The 15,391-nt window shown below is 48.2% G+C and overlaps 1 protein-coding gene across 1 annotated transcript; it reads left to right on the top strand.

Moving 5' to 3' along the window:
• Window positions 1-492: 492 nt before the first annotated feature.
• Window positions 493-13,224, top strand: LOC308580763 (uncharacterized protein). The gene is made up of 4 exons (XM_081182910.1): window positions 493-808; window positions 3,443-4,401; window positions 7,589-7,667; window positions 9,904-13,224. Exons 2-4 carry the CDS (start codon window positions 3,679-3,681, stop codon window positions 10,623-10,625), a joined length of 1,524 nt encoding a protein of 507 aa, XP_081039036.1. The 5' UTR covers window positions 493-808; window positions 3,443-3,678; the 3' UTR covers window positions 10,626-13,224.
• The last annotated feature ends 2,167 nt before the right edge of the window (window positions 13,225-15,391 follow it).

Raw genomic sequence — 15,391 nt, 5'->3', positions numbered from 1 at the left:
CTAGAATACAGAGATGACTAAGATGACAGAGGTTGGAAAGTAACAATTGGGAGTTGCTATAAAATTATGGACATTGGGATGCAGAAAGGGAGGGTATGGGGAAGTCCCAGAAAAAAGGTTTATGAAAATATGTTATGCGTGTATGTTTGTCTTTTTAAGTGTTTGTTTGTTTTCTAAAAAATGTTGTAAAACTAATAAAAATTTTATAAATAAAAAAAAAAAATTTCGCGCTTCATTTTCTTTTTGTTACTTTTGCTGCCTGTAGCGAAGAAAATGAAAATAATTCAGAAAGGGAAAGGAACAAAAAATGTCTTCATTTTTTTCTTCTTCTTCTGCAAAACACAGCACTCTGAAAAAGGAATGCAAGTCCGCAGCATGGAATTGCTTTTGATTGTTGATGTTCTCTCTTCCGGATATTTTTAGGAGGAAACGGAATTATTATTTTTTTAAGCCGCACCTGTTGAATTTCTGCCTGCTTCGTACAAGACCTGCCGGATAGCAACCTGGCAGCTGCAGGCGTTTCAAGAGCTCCTCCTGCTTCTCTTTGAATTTTGAATTTGGATTTACCCAATAAGGGTTAACCCAATAGATCCGGTGACAGCTGCTAGAGAGGCCGCAGACATCTGGGAGGAGGGAGAAATGCAAAAAAAGAGAGAAAGACCAGGGAGTCCCTTCCTTTCCTGTTCCGCCTTCACCCTCCATTCCTTCCCAACCTTTTGCACAAAGTAGCTTCATCTCCCTCTTTTAATTCCTCCTCCAGTTCTGGGGTGGTTGCATTGAAGGCGCCTGAGAGGCTGGGGCTGCTGAAGTGAGTACAAAAATAAATGCAAATATTCCAATTATTTTTTTTGTTCCGTTCATCTTTGTGCAATGCAAAGGAGAGGGAGGGAGCCAAGCAAGGGGGTGAGGGAGGTCTGCTGTCGCTCAGGGGCAGTGCAGCTGCTCTGAATGCAGAAGGCTGCTGAAGTGAGTACAAAAATAAATGCAAATATTCCTATTATTTTTTTTGTTCCGTTCATCTTTGTGCAATGCAAGGGAGAGGGAGGGAGCCCAGCAAGGGGGCGAGGGAGGTCCGCTGTCGCTCAGGGGCAGTGCAGCTGCTCTGAATGCAGAAGGCTGCTGAAGTGAGTACAAAAATAAATGCAAATATTCCTATTATTTTTTTTGTTCCGTTCATCTTTGTGCAATGCAAAGGAGAGGGAGGGAGCCAAGCAAGGGGGCGAGGGAGGCAGTGCAGCTGCTCTGAATGCAGAAGGCCCCAAGCACCCTCATTTTAGGGCTGGGAATACTCCTTTCCCAAGAGCTGCTGCCGACCAGGGTAGGCGATGCTGAGTTGAGCAGCCTGGAGGGTTGTCAAATGTGTTGGGTAACAGACTCTCCAACGGACAGATCTCACTCCTCTGTGACTGTAAAAGTGGATCTATAGAATCGTTATATCATATAATCTTCTGTTGTCCGTTACATTCGGCTTCACGGTCCAAGTTTCTGGCCCCATATTTATCGAGAATTGCTGACAGACCTCAGGAAGCCCAAATAATATACTTATTAAACGACGAAGACTCAAGTAGATCCCTTGCAGTCGCTAGATACCTGATTCATAAGAGGAGAAATGGATCACTCTATGACTCTGACAGCTTAGCCAAACTTAAGAACCATAAATAAGTGCCAGAACTAAGACGCATATCCCCCAAAATCCGAGGGATTTGAATTGCGGTTGACATAGAGGGAGCTTATTGTATATAGTGTTTACTTAATTGAAGTAAAATTGGTTTTATATGGGTGTTTTAACTTGGAACTGTTTAAATTGTTTGTTTATGGATAAATCTTGATGTATTGTTTTAGATATGGGCCAATGGCCGTAATAAATCAAATCAATCAATCAAGCCTGGAGGGTCAGTCGGTAGAGCACGAGACCCTGCCATGTCAGGGCCGTGAGTTTGAGCCTCACCGTTGGGCAAAAGATTATTGCATTGCAGGGGGCTGGGACCAGATCGCCCCCCGGGATCCGATTCTGCAATGCCGTGATTCTATGACTCTGTTTACGGCAGCTTCCCATTTAAACAGCTCTTCCATTAGGACCGTGAGGACTGGAATCTTCACTCTGCCTTTAAGGAAAGAGATAGAGCACCTGCTTGGGTTCAATCCCGGACATCTCCAGGCAGGGACTGGGAGAAACCATGGAGAGCTGCTGCCAGTCAGTGCAGACAGTACTGGGTTAGATGGGTACTTTGGCTTTTTATTGCCATAGCTCATGCAGAAGGTTGTGGGTTTGATCCCTACTGGCTTCTCCAGGGATGGGAGAGACCCCCTGCCTGAGCGCTGCCTGAGCTGCTGCCAGTCAGTGTGGATGTAGAATCATAAAGTTGGAAGGGACCTCGAGGGTCATCTAGACCAACCCTGGAATCTTTTGCTCTACATGGGCCTCGAACTCACAACCCTGAGATGTGTGAGAGTTTCATGCTCTGCCAACTGAGCCAACTCTATCAGTTCCGTAGTTGGTGGACCTACGGATTGACTTAGAACAAGGCAGCTTCCTAATCTCAGTCTGGGGTCGCCAACCTGGTGCCCACAGACACACAGGCCGAGCCTTGCATGTCGCTCCTGAGAGGACATTTCTTTCCCTCCTACCAATCAGATAGGCATGAACAAGGCTGTGCCTTGTAGCTGATAGAAAGACGGGTGTTATATATATATATATTTGCTCCACCTTTCCCCCCTGACAAGGACTCAAAGCAGCCTACAGATAAAAACTGCAGATGTCCCTGGCCTGGCCTGGCCTTGAAAACAGGAAAAAGTCATGGAAGTAGTGTGACACATTCACACCACCCATTAAAAACCCTGTCAGTGAGTTTAACCATTCATAGAGTTGGAAGGCACCCCGACAGTCATCTAGTCCAACCCCCTGCGATGGAGGAATCTTTTGCTCAATGTGGGATTCGAACCCATGACCCTGAAATTACTAGTCTCATTCTCTACCAACTGAGCTACCGCGCCGCTTTAGACAGGTATGGCTTCTTCCCCCAAAGAATTCTGGGAATTGTAGTTTGTTAAGGGAGTTGGTAGATCGAGAAGGCCCTCTGCCTGGTTCCCTGTAACTTGGCTTCTCCCAGCAAGGGAACCGCCAAAGGTCCTCAGCTCTGGACCTCAGTGTCCGGGCAGAACGATGGGGGTGGAGACGCTCCTTCAGGTATACTGGACCGAGGCCTACAAAAAAAAATTCTGTTCCCCCCCCAAAGGTTATCTTAAACATTTTTTTTTTTCAAAATAAAAAAATTCCTTCCAGTAGCACCTTAAAGACCAACTAAGTTAGTTCTTGGTATGAGCTTTCATGTGCATGCACACGTCTTCAGATACAATTTTTTTTTCAATTCATTATCTCCTCCATTCTTTCCTTTCTTTCCCCACCGCTACAATTTTGTGCTTTGTGACCTGTACCCATCAGGACCACTTGCAAATGACGGCTGGCTGAAGGATCCCTTAGTCAAACGGCAGCGTCTCCATCGTCCCACACGCCTTAGAATCACAGAACGGACGACGGAGCCAAGGAACCTTCCTCTCTCTCTCTCTCTCTCTCTCTCTCTCTCTCTCTCTCTCTCTCTCTCCCACGGCAGTTGGTGTCCAGGCCAACGGCCGTCACTGGAGCGCAGGCAGGCCTGAGATGGGATAAGGCCCCTACCGATGGCCTCCAGGAAAGCCGTTCCGAAAGAAGGGGGTTCTCCGCCAGCCCTGCGCCTCCAGGCTGTTCGAGAGCCCCGGGTGAAAATGGAGGAGAAAAGCCTGGCCTGCGGTGCCAAGCCAGCTGAGGGGGCGAGGAAAGGCCCTCGTTCGGCACCCGCCGCTGGCGCCCGGGAGTTCCTGCGGCGGGTGACGCCGCAGCAGATCAAACAGGAGCCGGACGAGGGCTTGGCCCAGCGCTGGGAAGCCCAGTGGCAGGAGTTCCTGAAGGTGGTCCAGTCCCCACACGCCGGGTGGGGCAGCCCGCCGCTGCCGGAGCTGGTGGCCTTCAAGGACCCCAAGGGCTTCCCGGCCTCGGGAGGGGCAGCCCCACAGGGCTCCGTGCGGGGGGGCGGCTGGAAGGTCAAGGAAGAGGTCCTAGAGGAAGATGCGGCGAGCGCTGAAGCCCAGCGCCACCGGTTCCGGCACTTCAGCTACCGGGAGGCCGAGGGGCCGCGGGACGTCTGTGGGCGGCTCCGGGAGCTGTGTCACCAGTGGCTGAAGCCGGAGAGGCACACCAAGGAGCAGATCCTGGAGGCGCTGGTCCTGGAGCAGTTCCTGGCCATCCTGCCGTCGGAGATCCAAGGCTGCGTCAGGGAGCGCGGGCCGGAGACCTGCGCCCAGGCGGTGGCCCTGGCCGAGGGCTTCCTACTGAGGCAGCAGGAGGCGGAGAGACCCCAACAGCTGGTGAGAGGGAAAGTGGGGAGGAAATGAACAAAAAAAAATCCCTTCTTGGGTCACATTCATGCCTGATTGATTGATTGATTGATTGATTGAATTTATGTACCGCTCTATGGCTCTGTGGGTTAAACCACAGAGCCTAGGACTTGCCGATCAGAAGGTCGGTGGTTTGAATCCCCATGACGGGGTGAGCTCCCGCTGCTCGGTCCCTGCTCCTGCCAACCTAGCAGTTCGAAAGCACCTCAAAGTGCAAGTAGATAAATAGGTACCGCTCTGGCGGGAAGGTAAATGGCATTTCCATGTGCTGCTCTGGTTCGCCAGAAGTGGCTTAGTCATGCTGGCCACAAGACCTGGAAGCTGTACACCGGCTCCCTCGGCCAGTAAAGCGAGATGAGCGCCGCAACCCCAAAGTTGGCCACGACTGGACCTAACTGTCAGGGGTCCCTTTACCTTTACCTTTACTGCTCTATACCCGGAGGTCTCAGGGCGGTTCACAGAAAAGATATTGATATATAAAATTAAAATAAAAACAATTAACTCAATATCACCCCCCCGAAAAAGGGCCACATTTTAAATAGGATGTCAATCAGGTCAACCAAACGCCTGGTTAAAAAGGAATGTTTTTGCCTGGCACCTAAAGATGTGTAATGAAGGCGCCAGGCAAACTTCCCTGGGGAGAGCATTCCACAGATGGGGAGCCGCTGCAGAAAAGGCCCTGTTCTCGCGTTGCCACCCTCCAGACCCCTTGAGGAGGAGGCACACGAAGAAGGGCCTCAGAAGATGACCTCAGGGTCTGGGCAGATTCTTATGGAAAGAGTCGGTCCTTGAGGTATTGCGGTCCTGAGCCGTGTAAGGCTTTATAGGTCAAAACCGGCACTTTGAATTGGGCCCGGAAACTAACTGGTAACCAGTGCAGTCAGACCAGGATTGGTGTAATATGCTCAAACCGTCTTGCTGAGGTGAGCAACTTGGCCGCTGAATTCTGCACTAGCTGAAGTTTCCGAACCGTCTTCAGAGGCAGCCCTACGTATAACACATTGCAGTAATCTAACCATATGTTTAAAGCACTCTGATACCACTTTAAACAATCATGGCTTCCTTCCCAAAGAATCCTGGGAGATGTAGCTGAGAGAGTGCTGAGAGTTGTTTCTGACGGTAAGCTGTTTGATAGTGGAATGGTCTCCCTCAAGAGGTTGTGGACTCTACTTCCTTGTTTTTTGTTTTTTTTATATAAAATTTTTATTGGTTTTTCACAGTTTTTATAGACACAAACAATACACAATACAAACAAACAAACACACGAACAAACATGTATAATTTCATATCCCTTTTTCTTAAACCTTACTTCGCCGACTTCCCCATACCTCCCCTTTCTACATCCCAATTTCCAAAATTATTTCAGCAAATCCTAACACTTGGTTTTATCAAATTTTTCCCTTATTCTTTTCTTTTACTTAATCTTTTACAGCTGTAGTCCCCTTTTTTTCCTAAAACCACAACATTTTAGCACTCATTAATTTTACAATGTTTCTTAAGATAAACTTTAAATTTCTTCCAGTCTTCTTCCGCCGTCTCTTTCCCCTGGTCACGGATTCTGCCAGTCATTTCAGCCAGTCCCATATAGTCTATCACCTTCATCTGCCATTCTTCCAGAGTGGGTAGATCTTGAGTCTTCCAATGCTTTGCAATGAGTACTCTTGCTGCTGTGGTGGCGTACATAAAAAAGTTCTATCTTTCTTTGGCACCAATTGGCTGACAATGCCCAAGAGAAAGGCCTCTGGTTTCTTAGGGAAGGTACATTTAAGTACCTTTTTCATTTCATTATATATCATTTCCCAGAAAGCCTTAATCTTCGGGCACGTCCACCAAAGGTGATAAAAAGTACCTTCAGTTTCTTTACATTTCCAACACTTATTATCAGGCACATGGTAGATTTTTGCTAGCTTGACTGGGGTCATGTACCACCTATAAATCATTTTCATAATATTTTCCTTTCCTTGGAGGTTATTAAGCAGAGGTTGGGTGGTCATACATCTGATCCCTCCCAGAAAACATGTGCAACACCCAGGGATGATGGGAGTTCTAGTTCAAGAGCAGATGGCGCTCTAAAGGTCCCCCAAGCAGTGTTTGAAATCAGCCAGGCGCCAAGCGCATTTTGCACTTCCCCATCGACCATTTGTGACCAATTGCATTCCTGGGAATCATTTAATCTGGAATGTTTTCACCCACTAGAAACACATCCTGGAGAATTCTTATCTGTTCTATTTTATCTGCACAATCAGAGTGAGTTTCAGGAACCAACATGCTTTTTCTGTGCCGCCTGAGCAGGAGCAGTCACCATTAAGAAAAAGAGGATTAAGTCCATTAGGATATGCAGAAGATATTAGAAATAAATTTAAGGAACCGCAGAAAGAGGAGGAAGCAAGTCAATTTTTGAAATGTCAAAAATGATTGTGAAATCAGTGAAATGTATAAATCTGAAAAGTACAAATAAAAATTTGAAATCAGAAAGAGAGGTCAGAAGAGGCATATATATATATATATATATATATATATATATATATATATATATATATATAAAAAATCATGATAATGATAATAATAAATTTTATTTATACCCCTCCCTCAGGGCGGCCAACACCAGTAAAATTACAATAAAAACATAATTGGGGGGGGGGACCAATTTAAAATACAGGTTAAAATGCAATTTAAAATGCGGCCTCATTTTAAAAGTAGCCCGTAGACTGAGCGTCAGACTGAGTCCAAACCAAAGGCCAGACAGAACAGCTCTGTCTTGCAGGCCCTGTGGAAAGATGTCAAGTCCTGAAGGGCCCTAGTCTCTTGTGACAGAGCGTTCCACCAAGTCGGGGCCAGTACTGAAAAGGCCCTGGCCCTAGTTTCACTCAAGTGACTTTTCTTCTTTTAAGTTCTCAAGTCCTTAACATAGCTCAAAGCTAACCTAGCCTAAACTAGCCAGAAAATCACAGCCAATCCATCATTTGAAAAATAAGGCTTTAGAGCTGTCTTGCCCCCAAATAGTGACTGTAACCTTGGTTGGGGTTGCTGGGAGTTACAGTTCAGTACCCAGAGGGCCTGAGGTCCCCTACAAGCAGGTCTGTTGCTCCGGCGAAGGTGCCTGCGTTTGTCCAAATCTCTTTGTGCTTCACTTTTAACCAGCGACCCTTGTTTGCAGGTTCTAGATTCCTTTGAAGAAGTGACGGTGAATTTCCCGAGGGTGCAGCAAGTTTGCCTGGGAGCTTCTCGGAAACAAGGTAAGAATGGGGGGCGCCCGGCTTGTTTCTTCGTTACAGGTGGGGTGGCCATGTCAGCAGCAAAAAGGACATAGGGGGATGGACTGGGCAGCAAGGGTATTAAAATACAGAAGGCTAAAGAGGTATAAAAGAGAATTGCTGAACAGCAATTAAACAACAACAACAATTTATTATTTATACCCCGCCCATCTGGCTGGGTTTCCCCGGCCACTACAATAGAATTAAAGCAAGATAAAAACTGATTTATTTTTTATTTATAGCTAAAAAACAGCACAGTGCTATTTAAAAAGCCCATTCACTTGAAAAATTTGGTCACTCTGCAAAAGCCTGTTGGGCTACAACAATCTTCTCTTGCCAGTGGAAAGACGACAAGGAGAGCCAGTCTGTTTGATCATTCCCTTCCTTTCTTAATTAAATTGGTCATGTTCGCAGGCTGGGAAGGACTTGCCCAAAAATTTATTGACAGCTGCACGAGTTGTTATAGCTAGGAAGTGGAAGGGGCAAGGTGAATATCAAATGGAAGAATGGTATAAAGAGGTGTGGGATATGGCCATTGATGATAATATGTGCTATTAAGGTAAGACGGGGAATACGCAGGAGAAATGATTCTGAGGAAATAGGGAAGGTGTTTGTAGAATTTGTACTGTTAAAATGGAAAGGGGTCAAACCATCGCAAGAGGTGTTGAAATTTTGGGAGGTTGGATGGTTACAATGGAACGGTCTCAGTGGTGGGGTGCACATTTTTATTTCAATTCTTATTTATTATTATTACTTTGCCAAAATAATAAATATTTTTTTTAAATATTATAAAATAAAATGGCAAATTATTATTATTATTAAGCTGCAGAATATAATTCCAAAGAGGTACCCTCAGCCTATGCCCAATTTCTATCAACTGTAGTCTCCATATTCTCCTCCCCTAAACCACATCATCCTACACAGCAGTTCTGAAGTTGAGCAGGGGATGGACTAAGGGTCTTCTTCAAACTCTTGTGATTTAATTTTTTAATTCATTTGCATTCCTTTAACCCCCACCACAACCATGCAAGGCCGGGTTAGGCTGAGAGACAGGGATTGTGAGCTTTGTGGCTGAGTGGAGATTTGAACCCTGCTCTCCCAGATCTTACTCCAGCACGCTTAACTGCTGGCTTACCGATTTATAATTTTGCGCTTTCCCTCCACTCTTTTTTTTAATTAAAAATATATATCTTTATTAATTTAAAATAAATACATTTATGAAAAACAGACGTACAAACAAGTAAACAAACATACAACGAAACAAACAAATAACAGAAAAATCAAACAAACCACCACACTATAAGATAGTAAAGGTAAAGGAACCCCTGACTATTAGGTCCAGTCGTGACCGACTCTGGGGTTGCGGTGCTCATCTCGCTTTATTGGCTGAGGGAGCCAACATACAGCTTCCGGGTCATGTGGCCAGCATGACTAAGCCGCTTCTGGCGAACCAGAGCAGCACATGGAAACGCTGTTTGCCTTCCCGCCAGAGTGGTACCTATTTATCTACTTGCACTTTGACTTGTTTTCGAACTGCTAGGTTGGCAGGGGCTGGGACAGAGCAATGGGAGCTCACCCCGTCGTGGGGATTTGAACCGCCGACCTTCTGATTGGCAAGTCCTAGGCTCTGTGGTTTAACCCACAGCGCCACCTGCGTCAAACAAACATACAATCAAACAAACAAATAACAGGAAAATCAAACAAACCACCACACTATAAGATATAAGAAGATTAATATAATTATCATCATATATACTCCTGGTATTGAACACAATTATAAAATTTATAGAGAAGAAATTTAAAACTGACTTCCAATTAACCTCACTGTACTTTGTCTATCCATTACAGTGGTGCCCCGCAAGACGAATGCCTCTCAAGACGGAAAACTCGCTAGACGAAAGAGTTTTCCGTTTTGGAGGTGCTTCGCAAAACGAATTTCCTATGGGCTTGCTTCGCAAGACGAAAATGTCTTGCGAGTTCCTGCGGGTTTTTTTTCCTCCCCCCCTTTTTCTAAGCCGCTAAGCCGCTTATCAGCTGATCCGATAAGCCGCTAAAAGCCGCTAATAGCGCTAATCCGCTAATCCGTCAATGGGCTTGCTTCGCAAGACAAAAAAACCGCTAGACGAAGAGAATCACAGAATGGATTCTTTTCATCTTGCGAGGCACCACTGTACTTTATACCTCACAGTTACATCTCCACTCTTTTCTTTGGTTCCAGCGGGGAGCAGGCTGCTCAGCGAACAGGAGAGGGAGGTCCTTGTGCAACAGCGGGAATATCTCGAACGGGAGAACCCTGGCGGGGCGTTGGCGCCAAAGCCACGCGGGAGCTTCTCTCAGCACCACGAGCTGGAGAAGGCCTCTGAGAACCAGCTGCGGGTGGAGAGGCACCTGGCCAAGCGCCTGCCGGAGGCCGTCCCATGCCGGGTGGGCTACAAAGACCTGGGCGAGATCCTCTTCCAGGAGAACCAGCGGCAGAAGCGGTGCGTGGTCCTGCGCCGGAGAATCCACACCGAAGAGCGCCTGTACAAGTGCCAGGACTGCCGGAAGAGCTTCGACCACCGCTCGCACTTCATCCGCCACAAGAAGATCCACACGGGCGAGAAGCCCTTCCAGTGCGCCGACTGCGGCAAGAGCTTCAACCGCAACTCCAACCTCACCACCCACATGAGGACCCACACGGGGGAGAAGCCCTACAAGTGCGCCGACTGCGGCAAGAGCTTCCGCTGGAGCTCGGACTTCATCGTCCACGAGAGGACGCACACGGGGGAGAAGCCCTACAGCTGCGCCGACTGCGGCAAGGCTTTCCGGCGCAGCTCCAACCTCACCGCTCACGAGAGGACGCACCGGGGAGAGAAGCCCTACAAGTGCTTGGACTGCGGGAAGAGCTTCACGCGGGGCCTCTACCTCATTGCGCACAAGAAAACGCACATGGGCGAGTGAGGGGCGTGGTTTCTCCGGGGGTGGGTGGGGTGTTTCGGCATGACCCACATTTTGGATGGGGTAGGGGGCCGGCTCCGGGCTGCACCCATCTAGCAAGGCAGCGATACAGGAGGGCTGTTTCTTCAACACCCTGCTTGGGAGCTTCCTGGAAGCATCCGATTGGCTGGGAACCCGGATGCCAGACTTGGACCATTTGGTCAGATCCATTGGACTCTCCTTGCATTTTCTTCGTGTGAAGATTAACCCTGCGTCTTCGAACTGCAAACGGACGGGCCTGGTTTTGGACAGTTGGCAACCTTCCCCTGCTATAGGCAGTTGCCTCATACCAGGTCGTGCTATAAGTCGGTCTAGTTCGGTATCTTCCACTACAGAGAGGGGAAACAGATGAGGCTGGACTCCCAGATCAGCCCCAGGCAGCCTGGCTCAATGGTCAGGGGCGACCAGAGTTGTTATTACAGCGGAACCTCGGTTTTCGAGCATCTCAGAAGCCGAACAATTCGGAACCCGAATGCCAAAAACCCAGGAGTAATTGCTTCCGTTTTCGAATGCGCCTTGGAAGTTGAACGGCTTCCAAGGCGCGTTTTTCATTTCTTCCCATTGACTTTGCAGCCAGCCCATTGATCCTCTGTTTTTGAACGTTTTGGGAGCCGATCGTTCTTCCAGAACGGATTACGTTCAAAAACCGAGGTACCACTGCATTATTATCGTTCCAAATTGTATCGCCTTCCACGCATGCAATGTATGAAATTCAAGGAGAGCAGCAGAGAGGTGGTTTAAAAAGACACAGACCAGAACATGAATTTAAAAACTCCAAACCACACACTTGCTACTTCAGGGAGCGTGCGGCCCCGTTCAGGGCAGGCAACTTAGCAGCCTCCTGGACCGGAGAACCTCTCACTTTATTAACCTTCCCTCCCACTGCATCTAGGCCCCAGTCCTGGGCCTTCCCGGCCGTTCCCGATTCAGATGTTTCACAGAGACAGAGTTAGGCATGCATGCATGGATGCTTTTGTTTCGATGCCTGTGTTGTGGGGCGGTTGGACTAGATGGGGTCCCTTCCAATTCTGTGATTCTATGATAGCTGTCATAGTCCATGCTGTTGTAGTCCAACGGCATCAGGAGGGCCACACACCCATCAATGCCAGCTCTGACCAGCAGAAGCTCTCCAGGCAGAACATCTTCCCCATCATTGACTCCTGGAGCCAGGAACTACAACTCCCATCAGCCCCAGGTGGTACTGTCCAATGGCCAGGGGTGGTGGGAGCCATAGTCCGGCGAGACTTTGAGGGCGCCAGGTTGAACGCTGGACCTTCTGTGTGCAAAGGAGTCCAGCTAAAATTCCTTTGCTAGACCGTGGCAAATCTCCTTCACCTGCCATTTTGGGGGAGGCATCAAATTCAGCTTTTCTTTTAAAGAGAAAACTAAACTGTGTGACAAAAAGCAAAGTGTGTTAAGGGTTTAAAAGTTTGTGGGCAAAGTCTGGAGAAGCCTCATTAGTTAGAAAAGGGAGTCCGTAGGGTTTCTAGCGGCTGTCTGTCATGTGGCCGAGAAGTGGGATAAATTTCTGCCGTGTATGCAAATATATGCAAAGGAACTTCCACTTTTTGGCTACTGAGGCTTAACGTTAACTTCTTGCTTTTAAAAAATACAACGCTGCCCTGATTTGACTGAAACGACTGGGCTTGCACAGGAGGAAGCCAATCTGCCCCAAACAATGTGCCGCTAAAAGCCAATTTCAGCCCCCAGATTTATTACTATTTATTTATACAGTGCAATCAAAAGTACACCACGGTTTACAAAACTCAGGCAGGTTTTTGGCAACTGGTTGTAGCTAATGCTCCTGGTGGTTAGGAATAGAAGCTGAACACCAGATTTTTTTTGGGGGGTGGGAATGGAGGAAAGACAAGGTGAGTGGGCTGTTGCCTTTTTTTGTTGCCTCTGGGGTTCTTGGAGATGTCATAACTGGCTACTCTGGGAAACGGATGCTGGACTTAAGGCCTTTGGCCTGATCCAGTCTAAAATTTTGAGAAGTGAAGATGACCAGCTGAGGTGGGTGGGAGCCAGGAAAAGTGACGGAAAACGTGGACACCACAGCGCCCCCTTTCCCCCCTCCACCTGTGAAATGGGTCTAAAAAGCGAAGCAGCACAAGAGGGTCGGAATTGCATCTCATCCCCAGAACTCGGCACGCGAGAGAATCTCTCTGGACCTTAAAGGACTTCGTACCTCTGAGGCGTGGGCTAGGCCCCTTCCGTTGCATCCCGAGATAGTCCTACTTATATCCAAAACCAATGTAGTCAATATTTATGCCTTGTATTTTCAAACACTTCCTCTTTCATCTTCTGCCCCCCTCCCCCTTTCTCCTTACCTGAGAATTTCCCTCAGGTTTTCAACCTTTGATTCCCAGGCAATGTTAACTTCCCTTAGGTGGTCTTGTAATAAATTCTTCCCTCTTTATGGCGACATATATTTATCTCTGTATATCTATAGACTTGAAAAATGATGGCTGAGTGTATCTCCTACCTTTGTTTGTTTGATTTTTTAAAAAAGACAACTAATAATAACAAGAAGAAGTTGAGATTAAACATTCTTTTTTCAGTCTGCTTCTGCGCCTGGGGTGTTAACCGCGGGGAAACTGGGTAGTGATAAAGTGGGATATCAAATCCAAACTCTTCTTCTTCATCATCATCTTCTTCACATCTGAATCTTCTTCATCTTCTTCACATCTGGCTCTGATGTTATCTCAGCCGGAGCAAAGATGCATCTCTCTCCCAGCGATTTGGCCACGCTCTCCCCATCGGACTTGGGCAGATCCACAAGCATAGCACGGCTTTCCTGTTGCACCCGCCGCTCTGCCATGGCCCGGCCTAGGCCTGAAGCCCCACCGGTCAGCAGGCCTACCATTCCCTTCAGGCTCCTCGACGCCGACGCCATGTTTCTCCCCGGAGGCGCCCCCCCCACCGCATAGTTAAACTATGGAACTCAGTTCTGCAGGAGGCAGTCACAACCACCAAGGTGCTACAGCGGTGCCTCACAAGACAAAATTAATTCGTTCCGCAAGTTTTTTCTTCTTGCGAGTTTTTCGTCTTGCGAAGCACGGTTTCCCATAGGAACGCATTGAAAATCAATCAATGTGTTCCTATGGAGACTGTCCGGGGACAGAGGGGAAGCGCCGCGGGCCTTCCCCTCTGTCCCCGGACCTGTTTTAAAGCAAGGGAAGGGGCAGCGGGGAGAATCGCTTCTCCCCGTTGCCGCCCCTTGGTTCAAAAGGGGTCCGGGGACAGAGGGGAAGGCGTGCGCGCGCCTTCCCCTCTGTCCCCGGAGATTGCGGGGCTGGCAACGGGGAGAAGTGATCTTCTCCCCGCCTCCCCTTGCTTCAAAAGAGGTCCGGGGTGCGGGGGCAAGCTTCGTTTTGCGAAGCAAGCCCATAGGGAAATTCGTCTTGCGAAGCAACTCGAAAACGAAAAAACCTTTCGTCTTGCGAGTTTTTCGTCTCGCGAGGCATTCGTCTTGCGGGGCACCACTGTATTTTCAATTAGAGAAAAAGCTGAGTTAAGGAGACACGATCGAAGTTTTTTAAACCTATGCATGGAGAAAGCAGGTGGATTTTTCTCCCTCGTAACACTAGAAATTATGGGCATCCAATGAAGCTGAGGCACACTCTGCCTATGTTCAAGGACCCTTCGCCTTGACTGGCCCACGCCATGGCAAAGTTGGGCCAAAGACCAAAAATCTAGTGAGGCCAGGTTGAAGTTAAGGCCGACCACAGAGGTGGAGGGACTGCATGCCTAACTGGGGCAGTAGGAATGGAATGGAGTATCCCTGAGGGAGAAGCGGAATGGAGTATCTTGGACGGCATGGCAGGCATACTAAGAAGCACAGCACACACTGCAATGTTTTCTTGCAGGGGAGCCCGTCATTCCACAAAACTGGCATTTCTATTTATAATTCTCCTGACACAAAGGCAGCTAGCTCCACTTAAATGTAGGGGTGCACTGGAGAATGTCTGGACACCATGGCAGCTCAGAGAGAATCTCCCTGTTCAGAGGTAAAGGTAAAGGGACCCCTGACCATTAGGTCCAGTCGTGACCGACTCGGGGGTTGCGGCGCTCATCTCGCTTTACTGGCCGAGGGAGCCGGCGTACAGCTTCCGGGTCATGTGGCCAGCATGACTAAGCCGCTTCTGGCGAACCAGAGCAGCGCACGGAAACGCCGTTTACCTTCCCGCCGGAGCAGTACCTATTTATCTACTTGCACTTTGATGTGCTTTCGAACTGCTAGGTTGACAGGAGCTGGGACCGAGCAACGGGAGCTCACCCAGTCACGGGGATTCGAACCGCCGACCTTCTGATCGGCAAGTCCTAGGCTCTGTGGTTTAACCCACAGTGCCACCCACATACCTCTGTTCAGAGGTACTATACCTTTAAGGGGCAAACATCAAGCATCAACTTGCTGTGTTTGCTAGAGGAATTGAATGGATTGGATCAGGGGTCAGCAACCTTTTTCACCTGGGGGTCGGTCCACCATCCCTCAGACCATGTGGTGGGATGGACTATATTTTTTGGGGGGGAAATGAAAGGATTCCTATGCCCCACAAATAACCCAGAGATGCATTTTAAATAAAACCACACATTCTACTCATGTAAAAACGCGCTGATTCCCGGACCATCCGCAGGCTGGATTGTGAAGGTGATAGGGCCGCATCTGGCCCACGGGCCTTAGGTAGTCTAGATGACATCCAGGAAAGTAACCGGACTTGGAACATTGT

This window comes from Podarcis bocagei (assembly GCF_964188305.1).
Source record: "Podarcis bocagei genome assembly, chromosome: 2".
Lineage (NCBI taxonomy): Eukaryota > Metazoa > Chordata > Lepidosauria > Squamata > Lacertidae > Podarcis > Podarcis bocagei.
This window is presented reverse-complemented; position numbering and strand designations above follow the sequence as displayed.